The sequence below is a fragment of the Mastacembelus armatus genome, chromosome 12 (assembly GCF_900324485.2).
Source record: "Mastacembelus armatus chromosome 12, fMasArm1.2, whole genome shotgun sequence".
Taxonomy (NCBI): Eukaryota; Metazoa; Chordata; class Actinopteri; order Synbranchiformes; family Mastacembelidae; genus Mastacembelus; species Mastacembelus armatus.
In genome coordinates this window covers 8,706,130-8,724,233 of record NC_046644.1, presented here as the reverse complement: position 1 = coordinate 8,724,233, position 18,104 = coordinate 8,706,130, and the positions used below count along the sequence as shown (strand labels likewise).

The following is an 18,104-nucleotide window of genomic DNA, read 5'->3' as shown; positions in this document are numbered from 1 at the left end:
TAGAATGGAGCAATTATTGTAAATGGAGGGTGTGGAAGGAGTGCCGGGAAAGCATTTTGAGATTAGAGCCAGAAAATTTGTGAAATGAGGAGCCAAGTCATTGGTAAAGACACTTTTGAAAGGCTTTGTTTAAAATCACCTAAGTGATAGGAATGTTACCTCTGTGCAGTTATAATATTTTTAGGTATAGCCAGAAGGAAAGTTTATTTTACTGTGTCCTTTTCCTATGATACTTTATACCAATATTTATTTCTATATTGACACAATTATCTATTTCTAATGTCCTCAATTCACTTTGTACCACTGTACTACAAGGTGCATCACATAATGGGAGGGGTGGGGAGGGGAGGGGAGCTGCAGAACAAGCGTTAAACACTGCAGTGATGTGTTACTGCCTCTAGCAAAGACAGAGCAACATTGGCATTTATTTAGATTTGTGCTTCTGGCCATGCGGTACAGAAGCTGTTGTTCGTTCTCTTTTTGGTTTCATTTTGTTACTATTGACAACCGTTTTCATATGACCGATTAGTCATTTAATCCATTAAATAAAAATGTTGATTAGTACAGCTTTAAATTTTGTTACTTTGATTAGCTTGGCAGGAAAAAAATTGCCATATTGACTAAAGCACAGTTTTATAATTGAACTGTATCCATGTCTGGTGATTTTAAAAAAAAAAAAAAAAAAAAGACATTGCGCAATCAGCTTATCATCTATTAAAATGTCACCATCAATAAAAACAATGCATTTGCTGCTGCTCTATGGAGCAGGTGGTGCTGTTCTTACCTCTGTCACAGCAAAGCTGCGCTTCCCGCAGGGCACAACCTTGTACCATTTGTCATGCAGCATGTCCATGAAGCCGTCTGACTTGTACTGACTAACAAGCTCTGAAATGTTGGAGGTGAGTGGAGAGTTCTGAGGGAGGCCAATGCCGTAGCCTGCCGGTGAATGGACACACACAAGCATGCACACACGTTTGTTTTGAATTCCTCATGGGGACTTTGCATTGACTGACATTGATTTGCTGGAGGCTTACCCTAACCATTACGTGCCTTACCCAACTTTAATCTAATCTTAAACTTACCCTAACCTTAAATCAAGTCATCACTCTAAAATTCTGTGATTTTTACATGGTGACCGGTAAAGCCAAGACCCCACAGTGTGTGTGTGTAAACAGGTTTTGGTCCTCACAGTGAGAGTGATCCCAGGTGTGTGCATACAGTCAATTCAGACAGTTATTCCTCTGTCACAACAGCAGTCATTTTCACTTCACAGCCATGGACTCCCATTATATTCTTCTTTTTTGTTTTTATAGCAGTGCACAAAAATGAGGAAAATTGCTGCTGAGCAGAAAGAAAGGAATTTTGGCAATTTTGCCGAAAGCAGGTCCTCGACAATGTGAGTATATTACTAAATTTCTCAGTATGTCAGTGTGACAAATTCAGCAATGGCCAATTACAGAAGTACCTTTCTGCAGCAGGAAGTACACTGATTTGTATTGTGTCCTGAAGGCTTAAGGGTGCATTAAGTAATTAAAAACACTGGAATCTGGGACTATGGTGGCTTGTAATGGAAGCAAACACCATGGGAACATTTTCACAGTGGGAGGAAGAGGTTCGCTAAATGGACCAGCGATTAATAGTGGACAGTGGAGAATGTAAGCTTTTGAAAGCCAGACGATTAATTGATGTGGAAAGTTGAGTGATTGATAACATCTGTCCTAAAAACGCCTATGGTCATTTGGTCTGCAGGCTGAAAGATGTCTTCAGTCAAGCGATCATTAAAAACCAAAACATATTTGGATACTGTTGTGATGACAGAAATCCTTTATATTGCTGTACTCAGTAATGACTAAACTCATCAAAAATGATCCCAAGCAGCCACCACTCTAACAGATTACTTAACAAACCCACTAAGATTGAAAAGCCCCAGATGTATATTAAGCAGATGCATAGAGTAAAAATTGGCCCAGGACCCATCTGGAGGCACCATCGCATATGGTTGTGTCTCTGTACAAGAATAATGAAACATGCAGAAAACAACACTATAGAACATTACCCTGCTAAATTGCCAAGAAATGGACTAGTTTCCTGATTTGTGATAAGCCCCCGTGTTACCTTCTATTGCGAATGGTTTTCCGACGGTTAGTGTTTTGCAGTCCGCGTCTATGGAGACCTCATAGTCCAGCAGCGCTTTGTCCATGATGAATGCATCCAGTTTCTGAGGGTCAGCCCTGTAAACACACATTACACTGTAAGTGGAGCGCAAGTGTGGGTGTATGCCAGAAGACGCACTGTTTTGCTTCATGCACTGTGGATAACAAACAAACTGTTGCTCCAGAAAATCTGCTGTCTGTGCAGCCGTTTGAAGCTGCTAGGCCAAGTTCTCGGAGAGAATGTGAGGCATGAGTAGACTGTGAGAAATCAGCTTTACCACTCACTGTACAATACACCATTCATCTAACACTGCATGCTGTACTCAATTAGACATTTCAGTGCCTACAATTTTATCAAGGTTTCTCCAGTCAAAACAGAGGCACACATTGTAGTCGCTTCATAATGCATGATACTTCATCTTGTGTGATGTTCAGACAGTTATAATGCTGGTTCAGAGCGTTGACTTGGATGACAAATTGTGTTTAATGAAAATCTGATCAGTGGCATTTGAGATGTTATTGATGGATGATGTAAGTCACACTCCCAAATTTATCGCAGCACAAACTAAAACATAAATCTACTGGGAATCAACCCCTGCACCATGATTTACAAACATCCCTTTGAAATTCACATGAAAAATTGACCTCCAGCACCTTCCTAAGACATAAACCTTACTTTGTCATGTCACTCCTGGTCTGTGACCTGCAGTCTTATTTATGTTCTCCTGACCTTATGGAGTGAGTAGAAGGAATAATAAGAATTTTGTAGTTCTTGGATGCAAACTTCTTATTCTTATTCAACTATAGTTGAGTAAAGTTAGATTGAAACACACATGGAGATTCACATTCTGCTTCACCAAATTAAAAATACCACAGAGATAAACCTACTTAACACAGCAGTAAGAAGTGAAAAATGATACTTAAGTCAATAAAACATGACACACATGTTAAAATAAATGGCTTGTCAGTATAACTGAGGGCTCACCTCACAAAGCTCAGAACAGATTGCCACAATTAAAGGGATGCAAATATTTCAACAATTTTTTTTTTTTTTTTTTTTTTTTCCTCTACCTTTTGCCTTACCGAAAATATATTTCTTATTTCCAGTACTTCCTCTGGGCACATGAAGTGCTTTTGTGTCAGTATGCATTGTACTCAGTACTCATTTCTGAGTCTGTTGTAGAGAGGTGAGATAATAAGTCACAACACTCTCAGAGAAGCTTTTACATGTCAACTCCAAAATGTCTTTACTGACAACTAAAGCTTACTAGGATGCAAATGCTACAAAGCCTTCTTTCAAGGTATATTCTTTTTTTCCCCACTTACTTACAAAGAAAGTGTTTCCTGTGCAATCTTCTACCTACACACTGGGTCTTCATTATTACAAGTGGAATTAGATTACAGCTTATGTCCTTGTTCTGCCCACTGTAGTTTGATATTTGCCATGTATTTTATGATGAGCACACTACCATGACGTCTACCAGTGAACTAAATAACATGCTTGAAATGTGATGCCACTTCTTCTACATCACTTTCCTGCAGCAGAAGGTATTTTGCATCCCCCACAGCATGAAGAGGAAATGCCACTGGTGACGGGTCACTAGCGAGTTTAATCTCCACATGGTGTTGTCCCTGCCAGTGAAGTGTAGATGCACAATATAACATGATTTACATACACACAATGTACTCTGTGATTATGTAACTGATAACTAACGCCTGGTCCCTTAGGGGAATAAACCCTGAGGACAGAGCATTCAAAGTTGCATCATGGTGCAAACTTGTATCCCGTCTTGTTCCAGAGTTGTCATTTACTAAACATGACATTCTTCTTTGAACCCTCATAATCAGCATTTTCCAAGCTTAGTAAAAAAAAACAGGTTTATCCATTCATATTGGGTCCTAGTCGGCATAGACCTGCTTTTCTGCTGCCTTTCCCCCCCCTATATTTAGCTTTGCTCCACGGGGATGCCATTTGAATGTCGAAGCAGCTTAGGATGACAGCAATGGCAGGGTAAGGAGGAGGGTGAGATCTGAATGCGTGCGGGCAGGCTTGCAGTGGGGAAGTGACAGCAGCAGAGATGCAATATTTCTTCCCCCAGACTTTGTCCTTTTTTTTGGACATGCGAATCACATTCCTTTGCGTGTGTGTGTGTGTGTGTGTGTGTTCGGATGTGTGTGTGACACCAGAAAGAAGCTGATTTTCAAGGAAATGACAACAGCAAGAGACAGGTGATTCACAGTCTGATTATAAGACAGATGTCTGTTGGACCTGATTCAGTGAAGAAGGTGCATGTTTTCTTGGGATTGTGTACCTGAATGCCTGTGTGTGTGTGTGTGTCCTATGTGGTCTGTATGTATAACGCTGTCTTACTTGAGATGGTGAATGCCATCTGGTGTTGCTGGGACGTTGTATCGTCTCATGTACTCGTGCATCTCGGGGAAACTCTTCTTGACGTAGTCCTCTGCGCTGCTTTCTCTTACTGTGGCGAATCGGAATCCCTGAGAGGGATGGTGCAGCTGCAGGTGTGAAAAAATAAACTGGTGTTACTCTTTAAAAGCTTTAAAATGTTCCACTGCAATATGTTTCTATTTTTATTGCATTTTAAATGATCACAAGTAGGAGAATTTTCTTGATTATCTTTTTCTTTTAACAAACTGACTGAATTCCTGTATTCAAATAGTTGCTGATTTGGAGAAGAAAATTCATTATCTTAGCTTAACTGCTCTTACAAATGTGGCTAAACTAAAGAAGATATTTGCAGGCATATACTGTAATCTACCCTCTTCTGAAGTTATGAAGAGATATCCCGACTTTCTGGTCTGCAGTTTTATCAAGTGCGTCAGTCTTTTTTAAAGACAAATACAACAGCCCATTTGTCACCATGAACTTGAAACTGAATCACCATGTTTGCAATGGTGCAGCAGAAATACTGATGAATTAACTCTTAGTCCATTTCAAAACCACATTTTACATGAAAATATTCTAAGCTGAAAAGAAGTGATGACCAATAGAAAAAAATATGGAACAAATATTATGTTTTGATTGAATATAAGTCACTGAAAACCTGTTTATCTCTGGTATTAAATATTTATGACTGAGCAAGAAAATGATACTCTCTACTAATCCTATTTATTATAACGTTCAAATTTTTTAATCTATTATACAAGGAGACTCAGACAGTGACTCAGCAGCCCACCAATTATCATAAGATTATAATTCATCTGTTGCTAAGACCTGATTGGTGGAAGGGAGTAGCTGACATCATCTGTCACTTCAAATCAGTGCAAATAGGAGTATAAAGTATTTTATCTGTGGAGGAAAAGGAGTGTGTTAGGACCATGTCATTCATAGTAAGACATTGTCAGGCTCTTCAAACTTTTATACCTTTGGGTCATGTATCCCTGACAGTTGTTCATAGGTTTTCTCCCCCACCATGACGGCAGCCAGGTTAGCAGTGTAGGTGGACAGACAGAACAGGCAGAAAATGGCCCAGAGATTCATCAGCAGACGACCAGTCCAGCACTTTGGCGGCTTGATGGCGACGGTTCTCCCAAAAAGAATAGCGTAGCACACGTTGAGCGCTGAGGAAAAGGAGAACACCCGGTCGCGGTTGCGTCCACGCGGAGTCATGCCGAAGGGGCTGTGCCACTCATACAGGGTGAGGAAAATGGCGGTCACATGGAGGGACACAAAGATGCCGAGCCACATAGACCAGTGGAGTGGCCACATAAAGGCCCCGATGGGTGCGGCCGTGTCGCGAGTACGAACCTGGATAAGGTAGAACACAGGGTTTTGTTATGTTGGACTTCTAGATTTGTTGTTGAGTTTTACAAAAAAATCCTGGATAATAGAAGAGACATCCAGTGTAAACAGAGCAGGGCATCTCCTTCTCCAGTGGTGTTTTAAGAGGAGAAGAGAGTTACCACCGTCATCATGCCTGTCAGCTGCAGACTAATGCTACCAGACTAGCTGTAGTAATTGCAGTAATAGGGTCACACCGCAAAGCTGTACACTGACCAGTCTATCCCTGTATGGGGAAATGCATTAGAATTCAATAATGTAGGACTTGCAGTAATAGAACTGTGCAATATTGGTACTGACCACCCGCATTTCAAGTGGAAATAGTTGCAGTGAGGTCAATGACAAAGCAGAGAAGGATGGGCCAAAGAGCAGCAGGGGAGAGAAATAAGCTGTGAAGGGGAAAAAAATAAATCTCCTTATAATGAGAAAAAGTGTAGCAGCACTGACCAGAATACCCAGGCTGGTGGAGAAGAAGGGTGAGGTGAAGTCAATGACTTGGCTTCTGGCTGAATTAATACTAAAAGAAGTCACTGCCAGGTGGGCAGCGCCGCTGAGCAGATCACCAACCAATCCCGTCCAGCGACCGTTCTTGAAACCTCCATACTTCCCGTCACCAACAATATAGAGGTCAAAAGTAAAGCCCATGTCCTCTGCTAGCTTCTCCAGCAAGTCGATACAGTAACCATAACAACACTTCTTCAGCTCAGTGGGAACAGATCCGTTGTGTCCTGCAAGGTTCTGAAAAAGTTCTTCCAAAACCGAGGATTCATTGGTGAGTGGGTCGAGGCACAGCTGGCCTGCAGGACACAACCCGTCCCCATCCACCTCACGGGTAAATACAAACGGGTGCTCCACCAGTGTCACCACCCTCATGTGCAGCCGTGTGGATCGGCGCCAGTCACCTCCTCCCCCAGAACCCGGATGGCTCTGCCAGGCCCCCCGATCCATCAGAACTCTCCCCCTGCGCCAGCGTCCCAGGCGGGTCCAGGTTGGCTGGCCCAGGGGGTCCAGCTGGAGGGACCAGATGTAGTGATGGGCCTCAGAGATGACATTCTGGCTGTGGCTGTCTCTGGATATAAAACCACTCTGGCCCTCAAATGATGTGTTGGATAGGAATCTGAGGGGAATGAAAGGAAAGAGAGGAAAGAAATGACAGGGAGGTATGGTGGGGTGGAGAGTGGTGGGGGAGACAGAGGGTAACAGAAGAATTAGAAAAGGAAGGGTATTTAATCTTGGATTCACACATTGTATTTCTGGAAGAAACAAAAAAAAAAAACGTGTCCTACAGTTTAACACGGAAAAAAATTGTTCCCTTGCAGACTTTGTGACGAGTTTGTCAGACAGTATGTGTGACTGAAATCTCTAAGGGCCCAGTCTGTAAGTCTGGAGGGTGGGAATATTGACTTAGCAGACTTGGTTTGACTTTTCGGGTACCATGGACAGAGTATAGTCAAGTCTGTTTATCTCTGTTGCTCACTAGTGGGCAAATGTATTCAGTGCCAAACATGGTAGTGTATTAATCCTCTCTCTCTCTTTCTCACACACATACATACATATGAAGAAAATGCATCAATGTTCCACCTCCACTGTTCTGTTGGTAGCTGGACAAACATGTCTGTTTCTAGTAAATGGGCAATGAGTAGCAATCTCCCTTGCCAAACCAAAGCTTTGTTGATTCTGTTCTGTCTGTCTGTGGCACTTTAACAGAATCACACTATATATCACTTTTCTCCATGTCACCATGGGTCATTTTAGACATTTAAAATGATCAGTGCTGCATTTTTCCCTTAAGGCCATCTCATCAGAAATCAACGCGGATCACTTATAGTTAACCACCCCAGCGACATGATGGCTTACGAACATTGCAACCGTATAACCCTCCCACTGTGTACTTAAGATAAAGTTATGTTTCAATAAATTGCTGTATTATTTTGCCTTTACACCATGTAGTGTTTTTCTGTGTGTGACACGCAGAGCGAGAGTGCATGAAGCACAATTCAACCCATACAATGATATTTGATGCACATCAGCTAAAGCCATTTTCTGCTGACTTGCTTTTTTGTTCATTTGACAGAGAGAATATCACCTTTTCAAGAAACCTTAGATTTTTTTTTTTTTGGTAGCTGGGATTTAATGACATAACACCAGCATCAGAGAATTGTGGCGACCTCAGTGAATGTCCAGATTGTGTAGGTGTGTGTGTGTGTGTGTGTGTGTGTGCGTGTGCGTGTGCGTGTGTATATGTATGTGTGTGACAGGATAAGACAGACCACAGTCCAGTGATCACGGCAACTCACTCACTGAGCCATGCTACGGGCTGTCTGAGAGTGTCAGATACCAGAGCAGATGCACACACACACACCCACACACAGAAAAACACATACACTCGCCCACTAAGTGCATATGTTTGGATTTACAAAAGAATGCAGGCATCCATTCTGTGCACACTTCTTGGATACACCTTCAGCTGGTAATAGTATTAATAGTATAATGATGAGACCTTTTTCTGAAATGTCTCTTTTCATGTCACCGTGCTCCCTGAAAAAGTCCCTCTTTCCACCACCTTGTCGATTTTCTTTTATCTTTAACAGGTTTTGAGCCAGTCTGACGGCTCAACTAGTCTGTCTGAAGGTCAATATCTGGTAGATGTTAAGCTACCTGGGGAGTGTGTCCTTCTTCTCATTGTGCACAACAGAAGTGACATGCTCCTGCACACTCCCGGCAGGGTAGAGGATGTTGCGTGTTAACAGAAAAATGTCACATTTTCGTAAAAGGTCACATAACAGCAGCTAATAATTTTTGTTTCGTCGAGACACCAGTCACATTTTAGTGAGTTTTTAATAAGTGAGATCTGAAGTTGCAGGCAGTTTCAGACAAATACTAACAGGCTATGTCAGCAGAGTGGAGTTGTATAACAAGACCAGAGTTTCACGGTTTTGCCTGCAGCAGGAAGTTGGTTTTTAGAAAGTCAGATGCTGTCTTTCACTCAAAGGTCGCTAGCAACGCTCTTCTTTCCCACCGGCACAACAAACACAACATGCTGCAACAAACATGCTCGAACTTTAAGTGTACGTGCTGGTATTTAGCATGTAAGAAATGTGTAAAGCATGATTTTCTCTCATGCATAAACAGGGAGAGTGCAGGGAGCAGCAGGTAGAAAGTGCTCCTACTCACATAATCAGAATTCAAGGATACTCTTTACATGTGGGGATGCTCCTGATTGGCTGCAGTCCTTAATGAACCATCAAATTTTTCTAATCAGACTATTTTGCAGGAGTTGGGCTGACACACCCACAGGACTACTCCATCTATGATGCCCAAGGATGTTTTTGAACTCCAGTACATGTAGAAATTAGGACATTGGTTTGCATTAACCTTCACAATCTAGAAGAGCAGCAGTAGAGCTGGTTGCTGTTTCCTGTTGTGTAATTATTTATTTGCAGTGGTGGAATGTAACTATGTACACTTTTTCAATAAGAAAGTTGAAATAATTTACTTCAGTTTTTCCTTCTAGTTCATACTTTTTCATTACTACAATTAATTTCCTTTTTCCTCCACTACCCCATTCTGACACTCGTGATTGCCAGTACTTTATTAAGATCCTAATGTAAAATTGTTAGTAAATGTGATACATTATTATGGACTGAACAATGCAATGGTAAAATTGCTAAAATAAGATTCACTGACTTCAACTAAACAGTATTTGACTTTCTTCAACATAATAATAATAATAATAACTCAGGCCACAATTTTCTGCATTGATTACTCTAACAATACTAATAGGTATGTGCACCTCCACTACACATCCGAATGTGTTTTGAAATTATTGAATATTATTTTGTGTGCTTGTTCGCCTCTATTATTACTATTCATATTATAGCAGTTATAATGAAAGCATTCCATATGGTAATTCTTGGAATAACTATAGTATGGGTTTTCTTGTGTGCACAAGCAAAACAGCAAACATGAAACCACCATCTTGATGGCATTTTTAGCTGAGGAGTGACATGTGGGTGAATCACATTTATTACACAGTAACACAGGTCAACATCATGTCGACCTCATGTTCTTGCCTCGTGCGTCACCTGAAAAAGGTTTTGAATACAGGGTGTACGCACAAAACTGTGTTTATGTTCACATCACTGGCCGTAAAGGATAGTGAGCAGAAAAAAAAATCAAAATTAAGAGGATGAGAATGCATTTAAAGTTCATTTTGTAGTGGACTTCCAAAATATAGCTACATCAGCATCATTGCATGCTTTAATGTAAGTATTAAAGCATCTTCTTAACACCAAAAGATACAGAAATAAGCAAATGCCACTGCTTTTTTTTTTTGGCAACACAATAACATATGCCAAGAGCATTCCTCCTTGTTAAACCAATCCCTCCCTGAAGCAAGGCAAGTGTTTTACTTACATTGGTTCAGGGAGTAGAAGCCTCAGAGGGAACATTTATTATATAGAAGTTCATATCTTCATAGCTCAGCTGACTGGTGCACTCAGGAGAGTGTACTTGGCTTTGGTGAGCATACATCAATTTAAAATGATTTTTTTTTTTTTTATCGAGGAGGATTGTCTCTAGTGAGGAAGTAAATGTGATAACCAGCTAAAATTTGTCTTGGCTATGTCTTATCTGTTAACCTTTGCCTGCTGTGTATTTCTATGAATGAAATATATTATTTATGTGAAAATCTTTTTTTTTTTTCTTCTTCGTTTTCTTCTTATTCTTCCGCTGCCTTTGTTTTACCCCAGCTTTTTCTACCTACGCCTGCTTCTCAGCAAACTTTAGCAGTCTGTCTCACTTATACTCACCGTTATACACATTAACACGTAATGGTGCCAGCATTACAAGATTACAGTGTAAAATATATCTAGCATTAATATATTTTGAAAGCTTTTGAAGATACTGATTTGTGAAAATAAGTGTCAGCAGAGTAGACGTGATTGGATGTAGGAAAGTTTCTGTCAAGCTTGTTATGTTGAAGTAGCATTATGTTTACCGATCATTACAAGTGCAATATAAAGACCAGCAAACTTGAATGTAACCTCTTTATTGATTGTAGTAGCTTAAGACCATGTGCTCCAGTAAAAGCACAGTCTAGTTAGTTTTCTTTGTCATAGTTAGAAAGCTAGGAGTAGCATTACACTGCAGTGTCACAACAGTGCTGTTTATTTCTATGATTTCTACACTGATCATCAGGTGGAAGGGATGCTGATATGGGACAGCACACAGTCTTTTAGCACAATAGACACATATTTAAGGGCATTCTTACGATGCCATTACCTGGTTCTTGTTTTGAAATTAGTTTTTTTAGCCAAAAACTATTGAAGACTTATGTTTAAACTATTAAACATAAGTCTGGTCAGCTAGTGTTGAGGAAATCAACTTTTCAGCAACAAATTTAGTGGCTAACAGCTAGAGATGAGAATCCTACCTGTGTTGACCGCTGTCTAAAGGTAAGGACCCCCTGTTGGTGATATTTTCTATTAGAACTTATCAGACCATTACAGAGTATAATAATCTTTTGTGAAAATTTTGGCGAACTAGTAGCTCTAGAGGATAAAACACATGGCCGGTAATTGAGTTTATCTGCATAAGTCCGTGGGTATTCACACATGCATTACTTTTTCAAATTCCTTGGCCAAAATAGATTCCGCCAATTCTTATTTCCAATTCTTATAATGATTATTACAAAAGAACCGACTGTAATCATAACTCCTAAGAGTCTTTGCATACAGTACGAGTTCTTGTACAAGTCTTCCATTGCTCTGTACAGTTTAGGATCCTTCAGTTTCCCCAGGCTATTTCCTCAGTATAATTCTAAGTGATATAAATGAAAGCGTTTTCTCACAGGACCAATTGAATGAAGGGCCAAAAAGTGCAGCTCTGAGAGTGCTTAGCAGGAGGAAACTCAGTGGGAAAGAAAAGATCCTAGGATGTGACCATTAAGATGAAGTGTGTACCCAAGGTACAGCCTGACCCCTTCTGATCCTTGTGGGATCAAAGTCTAAGAAAGCAAATGAAGAGAGAGATGAGAATGAAAGTAATAATGAATAAATCAAGCAGGATAACCAAGAGTAACTAACTCTGTTTAAAATAAGGAACACTTGATCATGCGAGCTCTCATGTGACCTTTCATTATTAAATTTTTTTAATTCTTTTTTTTTTTTTAACTTCACATCATATATGTCCATAAATACTCTAAATATTGAGAATCTCAAGACATTAAAAAATGTTCCTCATAGTGAGAGGGTAGATCCCATTTTTACATTTACATACAGTAACATTTTAAATAAGAAATAGAAACTTCCATATAATCAGGCTGCTTTGACCCACCAGCCAATCAGTGAACCGCAGCTGGCTGATTAGTTCTCCATCCCTGGAGCAATTTCAATTGAGACATGAATAAGTACAGACACACACTAGATACATACAAATTGCAAATTGCTTACTGTAAGTCATTACCAAATGTATCAATTATAAAGTTCACAGTTTGTTGGCACAAAAAAGTGGAATGCATTTAGAATTATTTCAAATGAGGTTGCCAACATTTTTGCGAAAGTAGGGGAAGGAAAAAATGAAAAATATAGTGTTGATCAATTTCTGCAGGGAGCTCTGAAATACAGTTTTTTTTTTTTCACTGATAGGATTTATTCAGAAAAAACGGCACTGCTGTAAGTTGGACAAATGAAGCAACTGTGCAATATGTTATTCTGGAGGGATTGTTTCCTTGTAGGGAAGTGTCCTTTGTAATTTAGTCAGGATTTTTTTTTTTAAAATAGCAACATGGCCCAAGTACCTTCATTAATGAGACTCAGTCACTGTGCTTTAGATCACTGTTTTTGTATTTAAATTCCTGAAAAACCCCTACATCTATTGCATGTTAACCTTGTCTGGGGAACTTCCCTCATCAAAACATCTGGGTAAATATCTGGACAAATATTGGGGTGTTCATGGTTTTGTGCTTGTCACCCGTCTCTGCAGTTGTGATGTGGATGTGCTAATTAGCTAGGCCTATCTATCCGTACTGCAATCTATAATCTTGACATAATATCAACACTACGATATCAATAATATAATATCAATAATGCATTTAAGATTTCAATCTGTTAATGTTTTAAAGCCATTTAAATAGTTTTCAGCAACTGCTAATAGCTACAATGTCTGGATTTGTCACATTGCAAACATGAATCCTCTCTTGTTTGGTCGCATGGGAGCTGGTTAACATCAAGCTGGTGTTTTTCTCAGTGCCTCACCTGTCACAAACCTCTACACTGCTACAGCTGTTCAATGACAAACGCCTCCATATGTCACCAGCTTTTTCTCTCTGTGACTGGTTGATTACTTGGCCAGCAACTGTGCTGCAACCACAAGTCCATAATAATAACGCAACAGATCCCCCGGAGGGTTTCGGTGTCCAGCTTGAGAACTGCTACAGCCTCTTTGCTGCTTATCTGTCACATGGTTTCTGGCTTCAACACTATTGTGGTGACAACAGTTTCCCCCAAGGTTGAGCACCTGATGCCACAACTCAAACAAAACCAAAGGTGGTCCCCTCACAGCAACAGAGGTGTCTAAAATAACTAAAAATGTCCAACACTCTCTCACAGAAATTAATTTTATATAATAAGGAGTTGTTTTCTCAATTATTTTGTAATGGTGATGTACTGGTGGGCTGGATTATGTTGTTTGTTTTATATTTCTAATGGATTAATGAAAGAGTCAACACCAGTGAAGGATATGGATGATAGGTGTAAAAATGGTTAAGATCAGGGTTTGCGTCCAGATTCCTATCTGTGCTTTGGTTTGTGTAATAGCACTACTTTGCTCAGGGACACATGATTAAATATAAATGAACACTTCCACATCGATATTGTATTTAAAATTGAATATGTTGGCAGAAAACATTATATGTTATATGTAACATTTTACTGATGTTTTGTATCAGTGAATTTGAAACCTGTCAGATACGGGAATTTACCCCATAGTCTCATTATTTTTGTAGTAGTAGTAGTAGTAGTAGTAACCCCTGGTCTTAGATTCCCGAGATCTGACGGGATCAGGCACTCACAGGCCGGTGTGGCTGCAACCCCATAACCTAATTATGTTAACAGAAAACATAATCTGTTCACTATTATGTTTCCTTCAAAACATATCTGTTTTTGCATATCACCTTAATGTCAAAACAGGGTTAAAATAACAGCAAGTGTAATGGCCAAAAAGAAATGTCAGGGTTCACCAGATTATAAACTTGATGGGTTATAATATTAGCACTTTTTATGGAAACTATTTTAAAAAGATGGCATATTTCACTCTGAAAATTTAAAATAAGCCTTTGATGATGCGTTCAAGTGGTATTAAAATTGCTTCCTGTTTTTCATCTTTCCATTTGCTTAACTAATAATGTGAGACTGGTTTCATTTAATTTCATGCACAATAGCTTTTTAAAAGCCTTTTGAGGAAAGGTTGATTACTGCTGAAGAGGTTAAAGGTGGTTATGTAATGTCATCATTAGTGTTTAAGAAGCGTTAATTCTGTGTCTGTTCTGTGTGTATGCCATTGTCTTCATTCAGCTTAAGCTTGGTAAGGCTGTGCTAACAAGGCCTGCAAGAGGGCATTTCTGTATCCAAAAATAAAACAGGGAGCACAATACAACGCACATAGACACTGAGACCCAGGTTAGTTGATTTATGACTTTCTAATTGTAGTGTCTAATTAGTTCAGTGATTTCCTTTTTTGCAGTTGCGCTGTGCCACAACAGCAATTTGCTGGTAAGTGGAGAATTCAAAGTCTTGTGTGTATTTAGGCTAGATAGAGCACTAATCTCCAAATCTGTGCTGTGCCAAATGTTTTGAGGCGTGCACACTAAAGGAGTTCTGAATGGACCTGCAAGGCACAGGCCCAGGGCCCGTACTTCTGTTCTGAAGTGACTGCATTTTTTTCTTAGAAAGGTAATGAAAGGACTACAACTGCATCTATCTCATCCACGTCCCCGGGTCCTCAGCTGAACTCTGACCTAATGAATATAGCGTTATTATAGAATAATATCCATTTTTAATGTACCTAAGTCTTTCTCTTGGGTCTAAATGTTCAGCTGCCCTGAAGCCAAAAAAGTAGAAATTGCTTTTAAAATATATATTTTTAGTGTGACTCATAAACCTTCGTGTGCATGTAACAGCCTCTTCCTCTGCAGACCTTGAGGATATTCAACTCCAACCTTTCACCTTACCCTGTTCAGAAAGTTCCCTCTACCTCAGGGTGTCTGCAGCCCCTGCCATTCCATTACATTATCATGACTGCATGAATCATTCAGTCATAGTATCAGCACTCTGTCAGTACTGCTTGTTGACAAATGGTATGTACTTAGTAGAGAACAATGAACAGGGAACACAAGCACAAAGGGACGGATAATCGTGGAAGAGTGTATTCTGTTTGTATGTCAGAATGGAAACCATGAGACAACAAACATATTCTTTAGCTTCTTGGGTATCACAAGAAACGTTGTGATATAGATGGGAAATGATAGAGGTGACTGTGTTTCTGACCTTGCCTCCGCAATCGGATTAAAGAACATTTCAATAAGGAAACCAGTAAAATTGTTAGACTGCACATACAATGAAGGGTCCTGATTCAGTCTTTAACCCGGAGAGACATACAGAAATAGGGAAAAGAACAATACTTCAACATCTATTAATCCATGTAACATGAATGTTATCAGACAGTCTAAACACTCTCATGGCTTTAGATAAATTGAATCGCCAGAAACGGGGAGGAACATTTTTGGGAGATAACAGCTTTCAGCTTTTTTATCTCTGCAGGTCACATACAAACATATATTCTTTTCTTTTCCACACAGCTGGTTATAGTATATGATATATTAGTCTGCTTTTTTATTTTCCAGAACATTTCCAGCTTCCTGAAGTTTAAAGCATCTTGGATTAGACCCAACATCCACCAACTAAATGTTTTCAGATAAATCTCCTGAAAAACACTGACAAACTCATCAACAGCTTGAAATGAACTAAAGAAATTAGAACCCGACTGATAAATCGCCGTGCTGATATAATCGGCTGATATGAGCTATTTGCAAAGTCATTATAAGCATTTATAACTGCCAATACATGACCATTAAAAAGGAAATGGAGGGATAGAAAGATGAATTCTTCAATGTCACACTTCAGTGTCATTCGTGTACTGTGCAATACTTTTCTACATCAATAAAACAAGTTTAATTTCCAACTGCATTATGGCATGTCTTGGTGAAAACTACACGACACAAACGTTAGCTGAAATGTTTGTTTATGCTACTGTAGGTGTCTCTGGAAAAAGAAAGATTATCAGCCTATATATTCTCATATAGATTTGTCGAATCATCAAATTTTGGAATTGGGATCATCTTAAAAATCCTGTATCAGTCGGACTCTAAAAGAAATGTAAACACAATCAGAAATACCCTTCATGTCACCACATTCAAATAATTATCTTCCTGGTATTATCATTCTGCTGATTCGGGCGCTTTGAGGAGACTCTTTGTCATAAATATCAAACTCTAATTGAAATGCAGTGGTGGGGATCAGACACTCCTCATCACTCATATCTCAGAACTGTGAAGTAGAGTGGCCCAGCTGCAGATTACAGCGCTGCTGCTAAATGCAATTCATCATGTCATTTTACCACTCTGCTGCAGTTATTGTGTATAATGTATGTTCTGATGCACTGAGGACTTGTGCATGCACGCACATACACAGATGGGTATGAATGATGTGTTTCAGTGTTACATTGCAGCTGGACTGTGATCAAACACCTGTAAGATCTGAGAGAAGTAGATTCTTCCATGACAGATGGATTACACAGGGGACAATGACACCACATGACAATAGTACAGGGAAAATTGGGTGAGTGCTGTTGGGTGAAGATTAACTGGGTTCAACTCCCAACAAGTGTTTGTTTTTTTTTGTTGTTTTTTTTTAAAATTAGCATGATTTAGTTAGGTTGGGCTTAAATGTGCAAAACCAGTTAATTACAGCTGTTTAAACCTCTACTTTAAACTAAGTTAAAGACTAACTCATCGTTGTTCTTTTCTAAAATGTTTTATGTTGTATATGGTTTGTTGTGTGTAGTTATCACATATCCACGTCATTCCCTACCTTGCTAAATATGCCCCAGCGCTTCCGTTGCTCTGTTGTACATCCATACAGTTAGTAGTCCCTGGTATGAGTGCCAAGGCAGGATTCTCCTGTGCGGCACTCCCCACTGCTCGTGCCACCAACTCCAATGAATCGTGTACATAGTGATCCAGAGAAGGAGACCCCATAATTCCATGGGCCACTAGTCCCAAGGGCAAACCCTCTGTTCTCAGCTCAGCCACATTCTGACTGTCCCCCAAGACCCAGTGAAACTCTGGGAGCATCATCCGAGTGGCAACTGTCCACAAACGGCGCACTTCCCGGATATTGCACCCAAATGTCACCACCGCAGTTGTAGATGAAGGTTCTCTCAGGGCCTCCAGTTGCTGCACGAGAGCTTGCTGCTGGTCTGATTTAGAGGAGGAAGTAGCTGAAGAAGCAGGAGATAAGGCAGCTGGGGAGAAAAAGGGTAAAGACGCCTCTGCTCCCGTTGTGAGACCTGGTGCCACTTGTGGGGATGATAATGAAGAAGAGGTCGAGGTGGTAGTTGTCAGGTTGACAAGAGTGCCCAGGTGGAAGCGGGTATTGTTTTTGATGAGAAGGAGGAAGTCGGTAATATCCCATTCCTGGCACAGGAGAACACTGATGTCCCACCAGCCATTCCTCATCAGCAGCGAGTAGACAAGGTGGGACGGTGGGGCCTCCACAGTTCGCATTGCCATTTGGAAATGAAGAGGATTCTGCAAGGATATTGTAAAAGGGGGAAAAAGGGTGTCATGGGAGATGAATGGGCCAGCAAGTGTGAAAGGTTTACACAAGGGGAGAGAAAAAAAGGTGGAAGGTTGAAAGTGAGAGACAGAGATAAAGCGGAAATTGAGATTATTTTGGAAAAGGGAGGTAAAAGAAGCATTTAAAAAGAAAAGAAGGGAAGAGTGAAAAAGATTTAAGAGATGAAAGCGATATGAGCAAAAAGGTTGGGAATGGAATAAGAGAAGATAGGACAGATGTGACAGTTAATGTAAA

General features: G+C 40.0%; 1 protein-coding gene across 1 annotated transcript in view; it reads right to left on the bottom strand.

Annotated features, from left to right (window-relative positions):
• The window catches only part of grin3a (glutamate receptor, ionotropic, N-methyl-D-aspartate 3A), a 35,247-nt gene that overhangs the window by 10,360 nt on the left and 6,783 nt on the right, over positions 1 to 18,104 (bottom strand). The window contains exons 2-7 of the mRNA XM_026297883.1: positions 17,103 to 17,821; positions 6,403 to 7,072; positions 5,539 to 5,922; positions 4,525 to 4,670; positions 2,116 to 2,231; positions 785 to 936 (exon numbers count right to left, since the gene is read on the bottom strand). Coding sequence (XP_026153668.1) covers positions 785 to 936; positions 2,116 to 2,231; positions 4,525 to 4,670; positions 5,539 to 5,922; positions 6,403 to 7,072; positions 17,103 to 17,821 — 2,187 coding nt within the window. The remainder of the gene's footprint in view (positions 1 to 784; positions 937 to 2,115; positions 2,232 to 4,524; positions 4,671 to 5,538; positions 5,923 to 6,402; positions 7,073 to 17,102; positions 17,822 to 18,104) is intronic.